Raw genomic sequence first — 24,133 nt, 5'->3', positions numbered from 1 at the left:
AGAAGGAAGTAATAAATCTCCATTTGGCTGCTGGCTGGCTGAGTCGCGGCCTGGCTGGGAAAACTATGCTGACCTGGGTGCATCCAAATTAGATATTGGCATGGTTGCGTGTATAACACAGTGGGAGTGCTGCTCTGGCTCCGTCACCCTGCTGCTCTAAATCTGGCCAGTGCTCAGTTCAGCAAACACAATGCAACAGCAGGGAGACAGCATCTCCACATTCTCATTAAGCTGCGGATTATAGTTAGACAAAAGCAAAACCTCGTTGTTTTTTTATGCTTTTTCCCCTTTTTCTCCCTTGCTGGAGTCCAATTGCCTGTATATTCTGCTGATTTGTATTTACTCTGTCTTATACACAAGGCACAGCTGATGATCTTAGCAGCAACAGCAGAGGAACATCTATGTGTTCACATCAGTCATCGGCACCACCCCCTCTTGGAAATCAGTAAAAAGGGGATGAAAGACAGGAGGGATGGAAGGAATGCAGCAGGAGGAAGGGATAATGAAGAGAGGGGGGAGGCAGGAGTGGGTTGAGTGGGACAGAAAGACAAGAGACAAAGAGGAAGGGAGGAGGTGGCCTTTGTATCACTCCGTGTCTTTGATCAGTGGTCCATGGGGAACCGAGGCAGTGCAGATAGCTGGTCCACAGCTCCTGAGGAACGCAGCTTCACATTCCTCCTTGCTCTTTCCCCGCTTCTGCAAAATCACTTCTAGGCTTTCAGTCCACAGCAGCTGTGAAAACACATTATGGCATACTACATGCCAGAAAAGATCTGAGTAACGCACCACAGTGCCATTGTCCTGCTGGTCCTCATTTAGTGCAGCAGTTCCTCTCAGGCCAAACTCTATTCTGCTTTCAACCTTTTGCATGACTTTCCATTTGTCTGCAGGCTCCAAAATGATGGATTTGTCTTGTTATTTATCACTCAACAGTGGGATCAGTGTTCTACTCAAAGCACTGGTGTGATCCCGGAATCCTACATTTTGCTCAACGACACTTCTGCAGGACCAGTGCATGCACCGGAACTGTCCAGCAGACAGCATCGATGGGGTTGGGAAAATGCAGACATGCTCCTTTATGGTATTTTCAAATGTTAAATCATTTTGTTAATCAACGTTGTTAACACAGAGATCCAATGCCACCAAAGGCTGCAGTTCAGGAAGGTAATCTACTATTTGGAAAGCTGGTGGATCAATCCTTGGCTGCTCCAGTATAAGTATCCTTAAACATAATCCTGAAACTCAAGTTTTTCTCTGATGGGTTCAACAGAGTGTGAGTGAGTGTGAATGTCAGATAGAAAGCACGTGGGCATAGAAAAAACAGGTGAATGAGGCATGTTGTATAAAGTCCTTTGAGTGGTGAAGTAGAGAAGAATAGTGATCCACAGGAACTAGTCCATCTACCAAACTTTCTTTGTTAAAGTCCATCAGCCCTCTGTCTGACTCATTCTCATTGATGGAGAGTGTTTAATAGAGGGTAGTGATGCATCTCCTGAATAATCATCTATTGTAAACTGAAACACAACTGCAAATACTTGTATGAGCCATACAATATAGTTCCTACATCCTGCATCTTTATGGCCAGTACCTTCATGAGTCTGTTGAGGTGCAAGTATTAGTTATATTGATGATATTAGCTCTGAATTAATTTTGGATGACAAATACAGTTATTTATTGTATGTACTGTTATTGTAGGGCCTTGAGGTGACTGTTGTTTGTGATTTGGTAAATAAAATTTAATTTAATTTTTACACATTAAAGTCAGCATTAATGGAAAAAAAAGAAAACACCGAAAACAAAATCTTGAATCTCGACTTCTGAACTCCTTAGTGTGTGCCCAGCAAGTCTCAGTTTAAGTTAAAGGACTTTCGTTATCTATGTCTATATAACTGACAACCCATACACCATCACATGGTTAAATAGTCAAACCACAATTTTAAGCCCACTCCATTTTTTTCTTGGAAACTCTAAACAGAAATCTTTTCTTTCCTCGATTTTTCTTTTTTTTCTCCAAGATGTGAATGGGTGCAAGAGGAAAGCCCCGCCCGCCTCGGGTGTGACAGGAGCCAATGGTAACGCACCGTGCGCCGTGGAAGGACGTCACAGCACCATCAGCAGTCGTCCTAGTGGGACGGCCGTGCTGCTCTGCTTGGCTTGCAGTCTCTGCTGCACTCCTGTTATTGTGTATGTGTGTATGAGAGAAAGAGAGAGAAACACCACTTGAATACTTTACACTACTCGAGAAATTCGCGGAGGAACGAATCTGTGGATTTGACGACAAGAGAGAAGAATGAGCTGAATGGAGAGACGTGTTATTTTTAAAGGTAGAGGGTAGAGTCTCTGGTTGCCTGTACTTCCAACCAGCGTTGAAGCTCGCTGAGCTAACAGGCTAACCGGGAATGTTTTCAGAAACTAGCTAGTTAGTTAGCCGGCTAGCTAGCATTGTAGTCTGGAGCAATGCGCCGTGTAGATTTAACAGCCACACCGATACTCGTATCTTTGTGTGCAGTTTGTGAGGGAACTGTGGCAGTGTCTCGAAGTGTAGGTTTGTGTAAACGTCCAGAGCTCAAGTGGCCGCTCGGCTTTAATTTCCAGTAGGGACAATAGTTGTAGCTGTCCAGGCAACAAGTCGGAAATACATCACAGCTTTAACGTTGAGTTTGTACTTTGTGCGGTGCTGTGTTTGTTTGTCGCTGACTTGAAATCGACACTCTGTGTGACAACGATGGCACATGGCTTAGTGAAGGTGGCATTACACAGAGGCAACTAGGGTGCGTCTTGAGATGCCCGAATTTGAGAGCACCGGGTCACTCTCCTCTATAGGAAAACCTGCTGTCAGCTAGTCGATACCACTATTGACGAGGAGACGAGGTGGATGAACTTTATAAATCGCCCACATGCGTTGGATCAGTTCTCGGACTTGTGAAAGGCATCTGAAGCAGGAGGGAGACGTGAACGCACAGCCCTTGCAGCCCGGGGGAAGATGGCGGAACGCTCCCGCTGGAGGTGGTGAAACCAAAACTTTGGGACTTCTTGGATTCAGCGCCGCATATCTCATCCCAAACTGTAGGACACATGCAGGCCAAAAAACGTTACCTGATCCTGCTCTCCGCCGGTGCGTGTCTCATACTGTTGTTTTGTTTAGGGGGGATACAAGTCCCCCTGTCCAGACGGGGTCCCAGCCGGCCTCATGACCGCAGACTCTCCGGTTATGGCCCCGGGGCGCGATGGCGTCACATGTCGGGGTACCTGCAGCCTTTCAGCTCCTGGGAGCAGGACCGGAGCGATGATCTCACTGAACACATATCTCCGAGGCAGAAGAGGGACGCTAACTCGGGCCTTTACACGGGAAAACGCTGCAGAATGGAGTCCTGCTTTGACTTCTCACTGTGTGAGAGGAATGGCTTTAAAGTTTACGTATACCCCCAACAAAAAGGGGAAAAACTTTCAGAGAGTTATCAGAACATATTGTCCTCTATCGAAGGCTCCAGGTTCTACACATCTGACCCAGGGCAGGCATGCCTGTTTGTCCTGAGTTTGGACACTCTGGACCGGGACCAGCTCTCGCCCCAGTATGTACACAACCTGAAAGCAAAAATCCAGAGCCTCCCTCTGTGGAATGGAGGCAAAAACCACATCATCTTTAATTTATATTCTGGCACGTGGCCGGACTACACAGAGGACCTTGGCTTTGACATTGGCCTTGCCATGCTGGCCAAAGCCAGCATCAGCACCGAGAACTTTCGGCCTGACTTTGACGTTTCAATCCCTCTTTTCTCCAAAGACCACCCAAGGACAGGTGGGGAAAAGGGCTATCTGAAATACAACACAATCCCCCCTTATAGAAAGTACATGCTTGTTTTTAAGGGGAAAAGGTACCTAACTGGAATAGGTTCGGACACTAGGAATGCTTTATATCATATTCATAACTCAGAGGATGTAGTCCTCCTCACCACCTGTAAGCATGGGAAGGACTGGCAGAAGCACAAGGATGCACGCTGTAACAAAGACAATGCAGAATATGACAAGTAAGTACTTCACAACTATCTTCCGGTTAGCTGTACTGCAAGAGTCTAGGTCTGTCTTGCCACTAATTTTTGTCAGTATGGTGTTTTTAACTAGTTGAGTGAAGCTTGTATGTGTGACTGTAATAATGACAAAACAGGTGGTGTCATGTGTTAAAGGTTTTGTCAGCACACTTGTTTGCTCCTGACTGAAACTTTTTTTTTTCAGGTTTGTGTCCGGTCAGCTCATTGAGTTGTACATAAAATTGGCAAATACCAGTGATATTTCTTGTTGAATTTCCCAGTGTTGTATAAATTAAACTATTCCTATTGTTAAGTAAGGAGACCCGAGCCTGGGCTGTCAAAAAGATAAGGTGTCATTACATTAAGTGCATCTAATGTCCAAATGTTGGCACGGTTTGATATGTCACTTTTAAATATTCTTTATGCCATATCATTTTATTTACTAAGGTATGCATCACGAGGCACAGATAAGTAGCTTTAATGTCAAACACAAGAACTGCTGTATTCAGGTGATATTCCCATTGATCTAGGATTTGTTATTATTTTTCTTGATAACTGGTCCTCTGACTTTCCTGATAGTGTCTGACAGATGTCATGCTCTCTACATGACACACAAATAAAAGTTTTATAATGAAACAGGCACATAATACTCAGTGTAACTAGTCTCTACCTTGTACTCAGATCGGTTTGCCCGGTCCCACAACTAAGCCACACTGTATTCTGTACTCAAATGTGATGAGTAAACTGGCGTCTGTCTCCCAGCTTTGGCCAGTGGGATTCATTTCGTGTCCCCTCAGACCATGCTATGTTGTTATTGGTGACTGTATGGCGCTGGGTGTTTGACTGTGGCTCTTTGGAGTGGATTAGTAGGGACAAAGCGCTGGTGCCAGCAAGGGGAAGCCACTCTGGTCTCTGTTTGCTCAGTCATTTCCCAGACAAACCCAACTGCATCAGCCAGGAATGCCCTGGCCCCAACCCGTGTCCTGCGTGACCCCTGCCGTTATTTGGGGTTCAACTCTTTGTTGGTGTGAGTTGCTTGTTTGGGGGATCCTCCTTTCTATAGTTTGTGAAGGAATCAGCTCTGAAACCTGGCTGCTCCAACAATATGACTGAGGGGTTTTCTTGGATCTCATTTGTTTACCATTGAACCTCACAGGATTTGACTTTAATGTTTGACTGGGTTGGAAAATAACACCAAAGCTCTTCTACACACCCAGCCAATAAAAATAATAATCCTCATATCAGACCATAGACTTAAACTATCTGCTCTCTCTGCCACGATTTACCAGCTCAGTGCTTGATGCCAAGTGCTGCCAGGGTGTGCTTTTACACAGTGAGATGGGTGGCATCAGAGCTATAACCCAAAGGAAAAATTAATCCTCCTGTCATTAAGTACACTGGGGGTGAAACGGGCTTGGAGTATCTCTTGCCCTTGGCTTCTTAGCTGCATTGCATGGTTAAAGTGTGTTTGGTACCTCCTCAGTTAACAAGCTTTAGCTTGGTGCTAAGTCCAATGCACAATTCTGTAATATTTGACGAAAAACATGTACTAACACCAGGGTTAGTTTGCCCTGGCAGCTGCCTAACATTGAGTCTTTAAAAGTTCCTTACCTTTAAGCTGGTGTTTCTATATTTATTATCAAACAAATATAAACAAGTAAATATCTTTGCTTTATTTTAAAGTCATCTATCTGAATACTTCACAGTGACAGGGTATGCTACAGAAGCTAGGAGTATGGGTAAAACACCTAAGAAGTGTTTCAAGAGAAGTTTCCAACACTTCAGATTTAAAAAAAAATATATATAAATCTTGTCACGTAAAATGGAAAGCGATCAATAGCAAGGAAAAACATGGGTCACCACTGAGGTCGTTTTTGCTTTTTGTTATGTAATTATTTTCACTGCAAAAAGGGAAAGACAAAAATTAAACCCTGCAGGTTTAAATAGTGAGGATCAGACACTGCAGTTTACTGAAGAAAAGAACATATGTGGGTGTTATTTTTCTTCCTTGGTGCATGCATGGACCACCAAGGTCGGCTACATCTCAAACAGGATGTAATCTGGTCTTTTTAGACAATTGCTTTTTGGTGATCAGATCAGCTGTCATAGATTAAAGGCATCACTGCTGGTTGTCATTTTATTTTTCCTTCACATTGATGTCTGTGAGGCAGCTTTTGTGACTCTTGTCACTAAGGCAGAGTAACCTCTATGCAGTGCCTTCACAGAGCAGAACTGGCAGATTGTGTAGTCTCACCAAACCTTGTGTTGTCATCGTTTATAGACCTGTTTACCTTAACTTTGCACTATATCATGCTGCAGCATGACTGCTGTGGCTTGCTGGCTGGCTGCTGAGTTTGTGAGCCGTGAATGAATCTACATAAATGCCCGGTATTACTAACAATTGAATTAAAATTGTTTCTAACTTATCTTAAAAAATAGATAAAGTAAATGAATATCCTTATCAAAAAATGGTGAAGGAGGTTGGCCAAAACTAGGTCAACAATGTACATGGAAAGACCAACAGCTTGCACCCTGCAGGACTCCACTTTTGTCTAGTTTATTGCAACATAAAAACTGTAACATTTCAGGCACACCTGCTCTCAGCTTAGCTGACACAATAAATTTCCAGAATTGGAGTCTTGCAGTTTGTGAGCTGCTATGTGTGTCTGTTTTTTTTCCATGTACATTTTTGACATAAAGAGAGTGACCAAGAAGACCTGTGATAAGAGAAATGCAGACAGCATTGTTTGCACCCCATTTGTTCCCACCTCTTGCTCTCAAGTTCAGAATACAGTTGGTCTCATTAACATCAGGTAAACTAGGGTAAGTTGATAAACGCTAAACTTAATTTCATTGTTTTCATATCACTAGATTGCCTGACAGAATATTACAGGTTAATGATGGCAGCTGAACTGTGTCATTAGCTCAATGAAATCTGATGACAAAAAAAGAACATTTGAGTAACTCCTGCATGGAAAAGTTTTTCATCATTTATGTTTCATTATTATTCAATTTTATAGAGAAAGCAGAGAAAACTGTGCATTTTGCAGCTTCATGTTCATTTTTAAAAGAGGTTTGTTTGGGTTCTTATTGAAAAAACAAACAAACATAATTTTTATATAATCATGTCAACAAGAAAAACTGCATTCTTGTGAAAAGCTAACCACACCTTTACAGCTTTCATTAGGATTTAAGAGTGTAAGTAGCAGCTAGGTGCTGCTAATGAAATGCACTTGACACTTGACTTGAGCACGTCTATTGGTCTCAGTTACCATGTTAAATGTTAAAGTTCATGACCGCATAATTAGAAGAATACTGAAAATGTCTGGAAGGGTTTCTAGAAGGAAAAAGCCTGTTCTCTCTAAAAAGATCATGACAAAACAGCTTAGGTTTGCAAAGTTGCATCTAAAAGAACCATTACACTTCTGGAATAATGTCCTTTGCACATATGAGACAGTGCCATGTTTGTCAAAAACCAAACAGAGCATATCAGCACAAACACCCCATACCAACTGTCAAGTAGAGTGGTGGAGGCGTGATGATTTGGGCTTGTTTTGCAATGGGACCATTGAGTTGAGAACCAAAATGTTCCAGGGTTCAGTTATGAGACTGAACCTTGGCCAAAATTGGGTTTATCAGAATGGCTGCAATCAAAGTGCAGTCTTCAACTTGATTGAAATGCTGTGGTTGGAACCTTAAGAGAGCTGTGCATAAACAATGCCAGGAAACCTCAATGAACTGAAACAGCACTGTAAAGATGAGTGGGCAAAAATTCCCCCTTTGTCAGACGGCAGGCTAGTGCTAAACGTTGCTCTACAAGCTACTAAATCATGAGGTGTACTTTGCTTTCATAGGCATCTATGCAGTTCTTTGAAAAACTTTCTTTTACACATATCTGTATAACATTGTTCCTTCCCCAGATTTTCTTCTCATCACCTTGTTATGTAATGAGATGACCAGTACCAGATCAAATCACTTCTGCTATTCCCTTACTGATTGACTACTTTGGTTTGAGGCTGAATAATCCACTTGGAAGTGTTTGACATATTTATAAGAACATGCAGACGCCATATTGTGGGTAGCTTTCAACAAGACGTTTTTCCTGTTTCTCTTACCGTACTGGTCTTAATTAATTGCTCTTTGACTTCTAGTATCTTTTACAGGGATGATTAAAAACTCCCTGAAAGCTAAGCTATTTTCAGATATTAATAATACCTAGAACTGCTGTGTACACCATTCTGGCATTCCTGGCTTTCCAAATGAGTTAGTCTTGATGGAGTCAAAGATGTAGATGGGACAGTAGTTAAGGAAGGTTTTTGCCAAGAAGAAAAATATTTGTTTCTGGTCATGATTCAGCTCTCTAAATGAAAAAATGTCTCTGACTTGTACAGGGATGTAAACAACACACTAGCTGGAGTAAGCTGCTTGGAGGATGTTACAAATTGGGAAAATGTTAAACGGGTTGAGCTTTTAAATATATCTCACTGGATTAAGCAGCTGTTTGTCAGACAGGAGGCTTTAAACTCATCTTAAGACATTAACCAATTTGTTAACATGTTAAATAATTAAATAAATGCAGGTGCTCCACATGGCATCAGCTCATTATGTTCAAGTACAAATCAGACGCGAAGACTAATGCACGTTTGCCCCATCTTTAGTTAGCTGAGCTCTCTGTGAAGGTTGGTGTGTGATTGTGAATGAGTTGCACTATCCTGTTATGCAGCTCTATGGGTCAGACAGTGCAGTCTGTGGTCTAACTGGGTGGAAGTAATAGTTTCTGTGCCTGGCTGTGGCTCTTTGTGCAACAAATCCCTTTTATCCTCTCCCACTGACAACAAGGAAGTTGTGACAGACCAAATGCAGCCTCTCATCATAATTACCATGTAATGGTCATGTCATTTTTTTGTGTTGCAGTTCAGACTTTATGTTTCAGAAGTTTGATTGATGTGGATATTTTGATGTGCCATGTCTGCATATCACATGCACAATTTAAGTGCATCCTTTTCTGTCTTTTGCTTCTGTCATGATTATTGCTTGTGCAGTTCTCTTGATGAGGCAGACGTGCACATCAGCACTGGCTGTCAAGATGATTTGGCACTGCTTACAGTAAATGGAAAAAAATCACGTCAGGAGATTTGTTGGATTTTTTTTATTTGTCAAAGATCTTTTGCTGAAAACAATGGATTAGCTCCAAGTTACGCTTTTTCTCTTGGCTACCTGATTACGCTCAGCTCGTTTGAATAACAAACAAAGCGGAGTTGTTGACGTTTTTTGTTGTTGTTGTTTTTTTTTTTAATAAATCTTCTGTTATATAGCCCGTCCCTGTCTTCATAGTATACTTAGTAAGCCCTTACTAAGTATACTATGAAGACAGGGACACAATTTTGCTTGTGTATCTGTGATGTGTTTTTTGGGGGTTTTTTGCTGTTTATAGCCAGTGAGAGTCAACTTTTGCCCCCCTCTTCAACACATTGTCCCTTTCATATCTGCACTCAGCCACTGTTTACAAGCTTGTAATGCAGCCAAAGGAGAGAAGAGAAGATGCAGCAGGAGGCAGGTCAGATGCAATTTTAACCTCAAACTGAAAGCCTGCTCACAGCTTGTTTCCAATTAAGAGGCCCTGCCAAGCGCGGGAGTATGAGCAGGACTGTGTGAAAGATGCGGGGAGAGTCACAAAGGAGTGGGAAACAAGCTGAGAGGAAGTTCAGGGGGGAGAGAGAAATGGGAACACAAAGAGAACAAATAGTGACAGTCTGAGAGGCTAAAATACTGGTGGTGTAAAGTAAAAAAAGAAGAGTGAGAAAGGAAGAAAAAACTGCATGCCAGCTACCCAGCATTGAGAGGTGAGTGCAATAGCTGGCTGGATGCTGACGTTGTTCTACTAGGTGTATTTATAGACTTGCAGGGTTTTAATCCTCAGTACTGGCCAAAGCCCCTAGCAGAGGGCTGCGAGCCAACTTGATGCAGGCTTTACTGAGCTTGGGGAAAATGATAATTATTGCGGGAGGAAAGTTGATTTCTGAGTTCCTGTACGTTATCTATAAATTCCCCTTTTCACCATGTTGTCTACCATTTCAACTCATTAGGTCACGTGTTTTTCTTTTTTCTCCTCCGCAACTACACTGGCTCCTGTGTACTTGTTCAGAATTTGTTTTTTAGTCGTATTTGTGAAGAGTGCTTCTAACTAAGCACATCTAAAAGCTAGATTGCGCTGTGGTGTTAATAGGTCACAAAATGAACTTTAGTTAAACATTGCTAAAATGGAAGAGATTAATGAGTCATTCCTAAATTAAAAAGCTCACACAAATGTGCTCCTTTGCTTCGCAGCTAATATGAGGGACCCATAGCCTGTATGGCTACGGTGAGGTAGATATTGTATAAGCATAGAATGTGCCTGAGATCTCTGATCTCTGAGAAAGATGGTTACAAACAGCACTAGATAGATAGATAGATATATTAATAAAAGAATTGCACTGAACAAAGTCGTAGCTAAAGTAGAAGCTAAAGACCTCAGTGGAAAGCTCACTTTACACACACACACACAGACAAAAAACATAAAACTAGACACCTAACAGCAGCCAAGTGGTGCTTTGCTGCCCGTGTTCGGTTTGTGTGTCAGGACTCTTAATCTGCTTGTAGCTGGATTGAAAAATGGTAGTTTTATAATGTTGTTGGTGAATGAGGGTCAGAGTTGCTCAGAGAAACTTGTAGCCGATTGTATTGTTTTTGTGCTAAAATGCGTACATAACTGTGAAAAGCCGTTTGACAGCTTTGTGCTGAAAATGCAGGACATTGTGTTGTGTGGGGATGTCTGTTCATATGTAGAGAGTACAGCAGGCGGGACATTTGCACATGTGTCAGAAATTGTCCACGAAACATTTGGACCTGCTATAAAGGGCTGAATGATGCTCCAGGAAGCAAAGGAGGCTGGCGAGCCACAAAACCACACTGCACAGATTATGTTTATTTTTGATTGACACTGGTGTAGAAATAACACTCACATTGACCATTCCAAAATTGTGTGGTAGTGTTTGAAATAGTTTTTCTGATTGGGAGGTTTGTGTGAGAAATTTATGGTGTATTTTGTGGAGCAGGTCAGATTCCTACAGACACCAACATAGTGACTGTATTTGAACTATTGAGACAAATAGCCATATATAAGCTATGAGCTTTTCTCAAGAGAATAGTATAGTGTATTACAGCACTGAAGTGGTTGTTGGAATACATTTTGCAGTATTTATGTAACTCTTGTACATTGTGTTCCCAGTATAACTTGTTAAACTATGTTACCAGTTTCTCACTTAAAAGTTGTATAATTTCAGCTGTTGCTTAGTTGTTCCGCTTGGCTGTTCATTTCCAAATATACCATAATGCAGAATCCCACTGAGGAAAATGCTACCAGCAGCAGTTACTGACAGCATTGAGCTGAGATGAGCTCTTCTGAATGCTGTGATTGAAAACTACTCTCATATCTTTGTCTGCCGATCTTCATCTTTCAGAGTGATGACAGACGGTAGAGCAGGAAATGTGTCAGTGTGACGCACTGAGCTTGTGCCTCCGTTCTCCTTTTATCTTTATCTCTACAGTTTTCCCACCACATTTTACCGCATCAGTTTGGCTCCTTTGAATGTAGAATTTTGGTGATATTTGGAAGCTGATTTTTTTTTTGTTTATTTATTTATTTTTTGTAAACTTCTTTTATCATGAGAAAAAAGGTTGGTTAGATTGTTGGTTTAAAATATGCCTTGTGTCAGCCACAAGGCATTTGTAGTAGGGCTGCACGATTTTGCATAAAATGAGAATCACGATTTTTTGGCTTAGAATTGAGATCACGATTCTCTCACGATTTTCTTTTCCAGTATAAATATTTATTGCACTTATTAACTGCACATCAACTTCGTAACAGTTGAGACTGAACATAAAAACAATAAATAAACATAAAAACAACAAATGTCTCACGTTTTGTTGTTGCCGCAAAATGTTGTACTGCTTGAAATTCCGTCTCCACCGTTGCTCGGGGCTGCGTGTATAGAGCAGGTAGTGCAACAATAGAAAAATAGTTGCGGGACGGCACTGTGTAGCGTTTGTCTAGGGTGTTGATCATTTTCCTAAATCCCTCGTTTTGCACAGTGTTGATGGGAGCCATATCTTTGGTCAGGTGCCTGCGGGAGTTCGACGGGTATAGGGAAGCGCTGTATAAGGTTCCCGTTATTGATGTTTGGGTGGTTGACCGGGACGGATTTTCTCCTGTCACTTTCTCGTCATCCCTGATGTGCTCTCCATTGTTTTTTCCCTGCTAATTTTAGCATCACACGGCACAGCTTCTGTATCACGTGGTATAAGGCTCCGCCCTTGTCATTTGTTGAGCAGGAAGAGTGAGCGCTTGTTTTCATGCAGAGTACGTCCCGGATCAAAATGCGGTACAATCGTCGTCTTTTTTTTTTGTTTTGTTTTAATCGTTGTCATTTGGAAATGAGATCGCACATAAGTATGAATCGAGATCGCGATTTTCTAACGATTAATCGTGCAGCCCTAATTTGTAGTGAGGATTCATTTGGCTTATAAACTCTCTATTATAAAAAAATTCGAAGGCTTTTGTTGACTTTCGGGTTCCACCAGCCTTATGAGGCGATGGGCTCAACTAAATGGATAATAAAGGTTTCTTTAGGTGCTACAAATAAGAAGCTGCTTATTATATTTGTAAAGCTCATGGGAAGTGATGGCTATCTCCTGAACAGATGATGCATCCTATGATTGTGTGTGTATTTTCAATATGACCTGACACAACTATGAAAACAAGATCACCGGTAGTTATGGTTTAATTATTGCAAGGATGGTCTCATTCTGTCTTGTAATATAAATCCAGTACACCTCTTTTCCTTTCACTGGTGAGCTTTTGCCTCATTTTAGTTTAGCTTGAGCCAGGATAACAGTTATGTTACTACTGTTAATGAGTAATTGTTTTACATAAATGGAATTTAATTATGACTAAGATAATCATAATTAGGATTTTTGTAATAACCATGCAGACCCTAGTGTCCGTGTACCAGACAGTTGTGACTCTCACAAAGTGCAGTGTTGAGTTTGAAATTGTTCTGATTAGCTGTCCCGGAGTTAATGAAAAGCTGCCATTGCTTGGCATGTAAAAAGGAACAACGCACAACTTCAGGACTAACCAGGCTATTAGTGGATCGCAGACGGCTGACAAAAATTTTTTGTGGCAGCTGCATCGAAGACAGCCACCTCCTGTTCAGTGTTGGCTTATACATATTATGTAATATGTATAGACTCAAGTGTAGTGTTGCTGTATGGTTGCACCTTAATGTTGGCAGCTTAGATCAGTGAATCGGTATCTCTGCTGATTCAACTTTTTTGGTGACAAATAACTCCAGTCAATCACTCATGCTGCAGTGTGCGGTACTTTTAAAGAAACACTACCAGGCTATAATGTGACCAACATTCTTACTCTACATAATAGTCATATAGAAATTACCAAACTGATTCTGTCTGGTGAGTAAAGACAGGTTCAGGGGTTAACCTATTGAGTTTACTCTCGGCATCACCAGTTAGTCAAGCCGATGCCCTGTGCAGAAAGTCCTTTGACTTTCTACTGCTCTATTCTATCTATAACGTGACAGATATTTATTATATAGACAATGCTAAATCTGTGTTTATGTACTGTTAACATCTCATCACCAGTCATTCACTACTGCCACTAGTTAGTGTTGCGAAATCGATCAATGTAGAGCAGTGAGACAAACCACGGAGGCCTCAGAAAAGTGCAATCAAACGGTGAGTTTATTAGCAGCCAGGAGAAAACATCAGCCTATGTCTTCTGACAAAAATACATATGGAGAACACTTATAAAGCTGTGGGGTATACGCCCCCCCCATGGCGTCAATTACGGATTAAAATAGGGTCCAGACATTAGTCACAGTTAATGGTACATCTTGTACATCTTTAATGGCTATAAACAGACATAGAACTTCTCTTTTCTATAACACCTTCCATACAAGGTAATAAACTTCAAGCCCTCAGGGTCTCTGGGGCTAATTATTGACTCTGGTCATCTGTTGCCAAGTAGAGTAAAATATAGTGAGACACCAAATCAGTTAAGGCCTCAGGCCTGACACATTCCTAGATTATATGTGTTATATGTATTGTAAGCATGCATGCAATCATCCTTCTATGTTCTAGTTTCCCTCAGCATGTATCACCTGGACAGTCACACCAGTGAAGCTTAAGACCCTCAATGAACCGAACATCAACTCGAAATAAGCACAAATATGCAATGTGTATGAAATACTTCTGACTGTACCTGTTTAAAAAAAAAAAAAAAGTTAACATAATGGAAGGATCCTTAACTAAACATCCTCAATAAGCAACTTTAATGCTATATCAATACTGTGAGAAATATTATTAAATGGAATAATGCTATAAAGAATGTTATTAATGCAATTATAATGATGCAGATTATATGGCAGCAATAAAAGAATTTCTGTATCTCCACATTAGTTAGTTCAAGTTTAAGTTATCATTGAACGACTGAGTGAAACCTAAATTAAAAACAGTGAAAATATGGCAAATTATGTGATGACTGGTGGCCTAGTCTTGTATACTTGAACATTTGTTGATATGTTTGCACTAGTTTCCCCTTCTCCCTCCCTTTCTCTTTTGCACTCTTTGTCCAATTCAAATTCAAATATGCTCTATTTGCTTGAATAGGTTTTAGCCACACTCTCACCCTCTTTTGAGGCCAGTTGTTCAGGACAGAGGGCAGTGCTATTTATTTTCCATGCTTCTCCTCTAGCTTGGCTCCAGTCCTGACAGGTTGATATATGTCTTATCCTTGGCAGCCATGTGCAGGTGATGTATTCCCCTTGTAATGCTGGGAATAAGGAAAGGAATTTACACAACCTATAGTATGGACAAAAATTAGGGGTGCTGCCAAACCAGCTTGGATCTGAGAGGGTTGGGAAGAAAATGCAGTCATTCCTGTATGGTGATGGAGACGAAAAGCATGAGATTTGTGAAGGGTCAGTTTGCTAAAGCTGCTGCTAAACTAGGGTGCGGAAAGGTGATATGTGGTCTACCTCAAACCCAGTCTGTGCTCTGCTTTGTGCAAGGTAAAATGCTCTTAACATAGAATAGGACAGAAGATTTGATATAAATATTTGATAGCATGCTTTAGCAAAGTCATGTGAACTGCTGCTGGTAGAGCATTTAAGGACAAAGATGTAACTTAATGGAACTGAGTCATCGTTCAGGCAGCCAGTGTTTGCGTGACCCATGAGATACATTAGAGTCCTTTCGCTTAGATAACCTGCTTGGCCGGCACGATGAGAGCTTTCCAAATTATCCCTTATGTACAGTGAAATATGTTGAGAGAGCTACATGAAGAATTAAGCTCCACTCTCCACCAGTGCCAGTTAAATCCTATGGGATTTTAATCCTTCTGTCAGTATGAAGAGGAGACCTGCAAAGCCCACAGATATGAAGTCCCTCATTGTCTGTGACATTTGGCTTGGCGTCACTATATATATATATATATATATATATATATATATATATATATATATATATATATATATATATATATATATATATATATTTATATATATATTTTTTTTTTTTTTTTTTTTCTCAGTTTGTGTTATTTCTGTAAGGGAGGAGAGGATTCATAATTTTTTTTTTTTTTTTTAAAGTGTGTTTTGGGGGAAGTGGCAGGCGTAGTATGATGATTGGCATTGTCCTTGTATTTTCTCAAAAGTACTTTGGCTGTGGATCATTGTCACCATGTGAGGCCATGTTGTGCTATTTAAATGTAACCAAAAATTGGCAGCATTGAAAAATCAACAGCCACCATGTTGTGGCGCTTTGCTAGGAGTGACTTGGATCATCAGATACAAGTGGCACACAAACACGCAGAGATATGCTATCTCTCGCTGTCCTCTCTGGACTCCATTTTGTCAGATAAGGGCTGTAGCTTGGCACGGTGAGAGAAAGGGGAACTTGTAGCACACCTGATGATAACCCAGAGTAAGTGATACTCTTCAGTGGAATGATGGCCCTATTCTACTCGTCCTTTGTTGAAATTCTTAACAGATTAAGTGCCTTTTAGACTTAAAAATCACGTAAATCGTATCAACCTTTAGCAAGATTAAAAGCATAGTTTGCTGATAGCGACTCAAGGGTACAGTTTTAAAAAAACAAAAAAAAAAACAAAACAAAACACTTTGTGTATTACAACAAAAGAGGATATTTTGCTATGATTGAGACCAAAATGATGACTCTGATTTTGGTTCTGTATGCTGAGCTGCACACATTTTCTTTCTCTCTTGCTTGTGAAATCTGTGACTTTCCCCTGCGAGGTCATAACCAGGGAGCGAGACAGGAAGCGTTGTCTTTGATCTTTCCCGCTGTTTAAACTAATTACCTGCTTGCACCAGCAAACACTGCTGGCCATGGAATTCATTAACAGATGATGAAGCTTTGTTCTGGGCAAGTGTGTCTGCAAGTATGTACAGGAAATCAGCTGCATCAGACTTTGTGTGCATTGTGCATTTTCCTCCCAAAAAACAGGCTAAATTGTCATTGTGTGTAATGTTGCTAAAACAGTAATGAGGATTTAGGTATTTCTAGCCTTGTCTTATTAAATAAAAGGTGCTGAGTATAACATGTTGTGACAGTAGTTTAAGTGACTCATGGTAATTACAAACCTTGTTAGCTCATCTTGTGCTCATTTTTGACCACCTTTTGAACCTTAAATGTGTGTCACGTCGTAATTTTGGTTTATTTTCTTGTTTCCTTTAAAGGTACATAAATAATTGTTTTTAGGATATTTGATAGAAAACATGCCAGCTAATGTTAAGCTCTTAACTTTGCACTATAGATTTGTGAATAACGCTCATAATCCTTCAGTTTTACCTCAGTGTATGAAAACACTTGAGCTTGTATACTGGTTGTAGGTTGTTTTTTTTATTGAAAGTTTTGTAATTATGACAGTCATCCATATAACCCGCCACCCATCATCCCACATTACCACCTTCAACAAATCTCTCCCACTTCCTCCAGTTTTTATGAAATTGGTCCATTTTGAGGTTCAAAAAAAAAGTACGTTTTTCCATTCTATATATTTCCTCCATTATTCCTATCCAATCTTTCTTTGTTGGGGGGCTCTTTCTCCAGCCACCTCCTGGTAAGCGCTTTTTTGCCCACTCCCAACAGGATGTTTATCAAATATTTGTCCTTTAAGGAGGCTGCTGATGGGATATTGCCCAAACACACAGTACAGAAATCCAAATTTAATTTGAGACTAGTCACCAAGTAAATTGATTTGACCACTTCACTCCAGTATGGTTGGATTATTGGGCATTTCCAAAATATATGAAAATGATCTGCCATGTTTTCCCCACAGTTTCTCCAGCAGAATAACTATCTGTCAGTTGGTTGTAGGTCTAATAAAAAAAATAGTACTAACCAAATTAGTAATGAGGATTTGAGTAGTGACCTAATCCTAGGAGTAGGGGAGAGAGCGTCATCCCAGCATGGTAGAAAGTACGGAGTGCTGTCAAACCAGCTTGGTTCTAAAAGGTTTGGTGCATGGAGGAAAAGAAGCAGAAATGGAAATGAAATGCAGCTATCCCCCCCCCCCCCCTAATGTTTGCTAAAGCTGCTGCTGTACTGGGGTTCAGATATGTGCTCTCTCTCTCTCGTCCACCTCAAAGCCCATCTGTGCTTTGCTTTCTGCAAACTCCACTGCTGCCTGCTGTTGTAAATTATTTGATTCTGATCTGAAGTTTTGAGCAATTCCCAATGGATTCCTGTCGTTCATTTTTCAGAGAGCAGCTGGATGTTAGTACTGTCAAATGTATGTTTATTTCTTTACTTTCCTGCTAAGTCAAAGTCTCTGCAGGTCATACTCCTAATGACACAATGAACTTTCTGCTTTTACTATTATTGCATCAGTAAAATTTGTGAATCCAACCGTTTAAAATAGTCCTGATTTTTTTGTTGTTGTTATAAAAAAAACATTAAACAAAAAAACAAAACAAAAGAGGACTTTAAATGACTCAGTTCCTGTTTTAAATGTAAGTTTGTTAAAAAAAAAAACCCTCACAAAATTTGCATGTTTGTACATTTAATGAGTCTGTGGTACAGTGTCACCTCACAGAAAAAGAAACCCTTAGAAAAAGAAACCGTTCGATTTGGCAGCAGACTCGCAACCAGCTCTTCTTCATGTTTCAGTTTGAAGAGCGTTGCCAGTGTGCTAGCCAAGTGCCAGAAATTTCAGCTAGTTGCTGCAATTTTATGTGTCCCCTGGGATAAACTGCAGTATTTTTCACTTTACCCATCATCATTAGTACTACCGCCACCCTGTAATCTCTCTTTCTGTCACTGAGGCAATGGGGCTTCTCTTTGCACTGTGGTCTCGTAATTGTGAGGTAATCATCTTTTCCCTCTTGAGAGCTAAAAGACTGTGTTTACACTTGGTGGGATTTTTTTGGCGGCTCGACTTGGTGAGATGCTAATTTACACTCTCAGCAGCAGAATGAAGCTGCTCTTCTGATTACTTGACACTGGCTTCACACACTCAGCCATTCTTTACCTAGCGAGCGTTTGAGGCTGGATGCCATCAGCAGATTGGATAAAAAAAACTCCTTTTTCTTTTTTTCTTTGATTGTGTCACCAAAATTAAAAAAATTTGTTTTCTCACTTAGGTTTAGTAGTGCCTGTCCCCTTCTGTTTTATTTGTAGTTAAATTTTGAGATATCTGTTTCTGAGGTATTCAGGTGGGTTGAACACTTTTCAATAGCGCTATTTCTACTTTTAAAGAAATGCTTCCTGTGGATACTGTTGATTGCACTCCTGGGGTTCCAATCCCCCAAAACTATGCATTTTCATATAATACTCACAAATAATCACAGCACACTCACACATTAGCATAATGAAAAGCTGCAAGAAATGTCTGTTTCTGTGTCTTAAAGCATACACTTTTGCCCTAAAATAAATAAGTCATGCCCATACACATTCATACATGCACACACCTACATACATGGCCCTGTGTTTCAGCTCTTGCCTTACCCCTCAGATATTGTCCAAAATCACACCCACACACAAACAAATAAAGAATGTTTCAAAAACAAACTCCTCAGTCTCAGCATCCAGGCTTTATCTAAATCCCTCTCTCAGCGTGATGAATGTTGGCTCAGATCAGACACAGCCCACAAGTCCATTTGACGGTGCATTGATCTCATAGTTGGTTCATATCATTCCATAGTCTGAATTAAGATTGGCATTACCAATCCCTCTTCTCCCTGTCATGGCTATTATCTTGGCAGCTGTACTAGTAAAGGGACCGGCTGCCTATGAATTTAAGACCATTTCCATCCTTAACAAAATGTAGATAAAATGTAGTCAATGTACTGATAGATTTAAACACATTAAATCAAATATAATCACTTAATTTCAACCTACTTTTAGTCACTTATTATGCTCTCTTCCATTGTTCTTCATATCCATCTTTGCATATGTTATTCTACTCTTTCCTCACATAATCCCATCTTTCATCACTCTTCCTCTCTCCCCTCCTTCCCCTCTCAGTTCCTATCCATTCATCACCCTGTGTGTGTTTTCCTGTTTCCTTCGTCCCCTCCCTCCACCTCTGTGTCATTCAATCCCCCTCTCCATCATTATCTGCCCTCTTGCACTTCCATCTCTTCTTGCAGCCATCCTCTCTACTTGGCCCAGGAACAGAGACATTCCTGACCTGGACTTATCTCTCTTGCAGAACAGCTCCTGTTCCTGCACCACCAGATAGGCTTTGTGTCCTACACATGCCTGTTGCTGGCTGTTTGACACCCTTCCTTGAAGCATGGAGGCTGCTTAGATTAATCTGTTCAACTTCCACATTTGTTCTTAATGGGACACACTTAAAGCTCTGTGGATGTCTTGCTTTGGCTTTTACCAAAGCCATGTTATTAGTTGATCAGTAAGCTTCTCAGCTTAAAGTGCAAGTGCTTATTAAGATCAAGAAATACTCTTTATCTCTTAGTGCAGGCCAGGGTTTTAATAGTTTTGCAATTTTCATTAGTTTTTATTTTTATTTAGTTTTGACTTCTGATTTTCAATTTTATATCAGTTTTAATTAGTATTTACCAATTGTTTGCTAGTTTAGTTTTTATTTTTTGAAAATCCTTAGTTTCAGTTTAGTTTTGATTAGTTTCAGTTATAGTTTTAGTTGTGTTTGCAATAATTAAGTCTAACAAAATCCCAGTTCCATCATATTAGTCATGCTCTTCTGCTTATCCTTGGGTATGTTGCTATTCCAGCTACCATACGCTAACCCTGGACAGGTCGCCTGTCTGTTGCAGGGCTAACACGCAGAGACAGACAACTCACATTCCCACCTATGGGTTCTTTAAATAAATAAATAAAGGCAGATGAACAACCACTGATACCAGGCAACTATAAAATGTATATCTTGGCCCCAATGAGACTATTAACTCTCGCAGCACCAGGTGTTCGTAATTTTGGTTCAAGTGAATTGATAAACTTTTTGAAGGCAGTTGACTCACACAGTTGTATCCCCGTCCTGTTGTCTCGGGATGCATCACGCTGCCTTGCCTGGGGTTAGCTTCTGTTTTCTGGGGATGAGGGTTGAGTGTGCTCCCTTACCTTCTCAAGGTAAGCTAGGTTAGCCTCCTTGTGTGAGCTTTTCAAGTGCACTTTAAGGTTTGTGGGATTTTTTTTTCCCTTTAGAAATGTCCCTTGTTAGATTTTGTATTGTTGATTGTCATTTATGCTTAGAAATATTTAACCATATATGCTTAGAGGTGTATAATCATTTGTAGATTGAAAGAATGTCTCATCCTAGGAGGTCTGTAACAACTCTGTGTAGCATGAAGAGGGGAGTGCGTTCACTCCTCTACAGAGTGTTCTGGTATAGATTACACACCTCCTAGGAGAGGTCGTATCTTCTCTTGTTGATATATGGTATAGCAAACACACGTATATCTCTTTAAGTATAAGAGCCTTTTGTTCAGATGGACCCGCTAGACTCTTCACAGGGTCACATCTTGACCTCTCTCTCACACACACACACACACACACACACACACACACACACACACACACACACACACACACACACACACACACACACACACACACAGTATTCTTTTTTCACATGTATACCTATGTAAGATGTTATATGCTAATGACCCTATGCATATTCATGTAACCACAATAAAAGGAGTGCTATGGGGAACCTGGCTGAGAGTCTGACGGAGGTCAAGTGGTGGAACGACACTTGGCTCCAGGCAGGTCTCCCTCATGCATGAGTAACATGAAGAACTTTGCCTACTTCGGGTCTTGCTTGCTGTGTAATTATATTGTCCTCAACGTTCCAGCGAATAGGTTCAAGCTACAAACCTATCATCCCTCATAATTTGTCTCTTTCCACTACAAGACACTTGCTTTATCCAAAACACAGTCATATTCAAAGTAATCCCAAATTGGACTCTGGCGCTTTCTCCCGACTTTTCCTGACATGGACGGAGCAGCAACACAGACGACTCGACTAACGTACTGGCCACCTGCTGGCATAATTAGACAGCAAGAAAAAAATCTGTAAACTAAACTTCATTTTCACCCTTGACTATTGTATGACACGCACACATCAATGAAAACTAGACACATTTTTGCTATAAATTCAGTTAATTTTAGTTAGTTTTGTTAACACTCATTACAGTTTTAGTTAGTTTTCCTTTTTTTTGTTTTTATTTTTATTTCTGTTAACGAAAATGTTTTTTCACTTCTAGTTTTCGTTATTTCGTTAGTTTTCGTTAACGATAACAACCCTGGTGCAGGCTATAAAAAAAGTCCTTAAAGATTATACTGTAATACTCAGGTCTAATTTAATGTTTGGAAATGCACACCAGAGCCAGCATAAATGTATATTACTCTCAGTGATCCTTATTGCTAGAGACGTTAGACCCTCCATGGTCATTGTAGTCAAGTAATTTGACCCTAACGACTGATCCAACATCTTTATGTTGCCTGACTTTACAAGCCAGTCCTGACATTCCAGCACTAATGGCTGTTCCATTAACAACAGTCATTTCATTATCTCCAAGAGTCCCTTGTTCTGGTTATGGTATCCAGAGAGCACTTCAAAGCATCGTACTCATCAGCCTCGTCAAGCTGATGGATGGCTGATTAGAGATGTGGGAGACGCTTTTGCCAAAATAAATCAGCAGCTCTTTTAAGATCCAAGCATTTTTATTTGGATGGATGTTTTGAAAAAATCAGTTTGATTTGGTCAGTGTGCATGGATGTTGAGTGTAATTGTACAAACCTACGGGTGTGCGTAGCAGCATTTGAGCAGATCAAAGGTTTTTGTGTTTAGGTTTTCCTGTTTAGTGAGGGCTTAAGATGGATAGAGACTGAGAAGGGGCACAAGAAAAAGAAGACTGATAGAAGACTCAAAGCATAGTAATTGGGTAAATTAACCTGAGGTCATGTAATGTGGTGGAGCTTTAGACCCCCCTCTGTGTGTCTGTAAATTTTTTATAAAGCTGTCTTGAACTCATTAACCAGAGCAAGATGAGTGAATCCAAGGCGCCTTGAGGAAATGAGTAAAGGCTTTGTTTTTGAAAAAGCCATATTGGTTCTAACATTCTCTCTGCTCCATTGACTCGGGCTTGAGCACACAGTCCTTGTTAAACTCCATTAAGCACCAATGGTAATTCTTGTACCGCTGGAAAACTGTCCTCTTGTCTAATAAAGTGTAACAACCATAAATTTTTCAATGGAAAAAATACATTCAGCAATCCAGCTACCTACAATATGTTTATGCAATCCTGTTTTCTTATTAAAAATAAATGATCATTTCCCATAACGTAAATTACTGTGCTGATGTGGGAAACAGTTGTGTTAGACTTTCGGTGAAAGAAAGTCTAGCACAGCCAAGTCTAGGTGACATTGTAAATGTGTAGTTTATTTCAATTAGATTTTTTTTCCTTTACCCCTGAAGCTCTATTGCCGTCCGATTCTTCTTTTTTCCGTGGGCCCAGTATTAGGTCCCCATCCTTGCTCGAGGCACCAATGCTTCAAAAAAAGTTTCTCATTTATCATGGCTGCAGCTAAAAACGGTCAAGATTAACTACCCTATTAAATGCAAGATAGTGCAGGGAATCTCATTCATAACAGTCTTAGACATTAATCAGTCATGTTTCATCCTCAGGCCAATGGAGTATTTTAAGCTTTAAGTTGTTCTCTTTAGTTATTCTGGCCAATAACTTGTGTGTCCCCTAGTGTTGAAGTTCTTGGTTGTGTTGCATTACTGGAATGGATTTCACAGTTTAACTAATATTCAGATATATAAACACAGAATAAATTTGTGTAGGCTCAGTCTTGCTTTGGTTGGTGTGCAAGTTTTTTCCAAGCTCTAATAAAATCTTGAAGACATGCTACCACAGATTCCAGTATATAGACTGCAAAATACCCTCATGCAAGTTTGATGCTATTAGTCCCATATTCAAAGCATCTGTTTGAATGCTTTGTAGAGATAAACGGTCAGTTAATGATTTTTCCCATACACGAAAAATCACTATATGTAAATTCATATTACATTAGATGCAAGTCTTTCAATAAGAGTGAGTGGGTTTTTTTTTTGGGGGGGGGGGGGGGTTTCTCAATTTCTCCAAAAGTGTTCCCCTCTTAGGCCCATCACTGTGTGGTGTACACGTCTACTTCCTCGTGTGCAGTCTTGTCAAGAAACAAAACAGCGGAGTCTAAGATGGTCCATTTGTTCAACTATTGAAGTTGCTCCGATGTGTGTTGATCTTAAAATTAGGCTTTATGTGTTTGTCTGTGACAGTCTTGCCATGGGTGGCTCTGGCTGTGCGGGGCTTGGATCTAGTGTTCAGTTGTCAGCTGCAGTTTATCCTTCTTTTCCTTTATCTTCTGATGACACTCACTTTCACTCATTGCCTTTCAGGCTCAAATTCCTCGGGCTCAGAGAAATGGTCCTGGCAACAGCCAAATGTCTATCAACCTAGTCCAACTGTGACAGAAAAGAGAAGGCGCAAAATTAGATATGA

The 24,133-nt window shown here is 40.4% G+C and overlaps 1 protein-coding gene across 1 annotated transcript in view; it reads left to right on the top strand.

The window, feature by feature from the left end:
• The first annotated feature begins 2,957 nt into the window (after positions 1 to 2,957).
• The window catches only part of LOC113031623 (exostosin-1b), a 40,529-nt gene continuing 19,353 nt past the window's right edge, over positions 2,958 to 24,133 (top strand). The window contains exon 1 of the mRNA XM_026183870.1: positions 2,958 to 4,028. Within this exon, the coding sequence (XP_026039655.1) occupies positions 3,076 to 4,028 (953 nt within the window). The 5' untranslated portion in view covers positions 2,958 to 3,075. The remainder of the gene's footprint in view (positions 4,029 to 24,133) is intronic.

The sequence above is a fragment of the Astatotilapia calliptera genome, chromosome 11 (genome assembly GCF_900246225.1).
Source record: "Astatotilapia calliptera chromosome 11, fAstCal1.2, whole genome shotgun sequence".
Taxonomy (NCBI): Eukaryota; Metazoa; Chordata; class Actinopteri; order Cichliformes; family Cichlidae; genus Astatotilapia; species Astatotilapia calliptera.
This window is presented reverse-complemented; position numbering and strand designations above follow the sequence as displayed.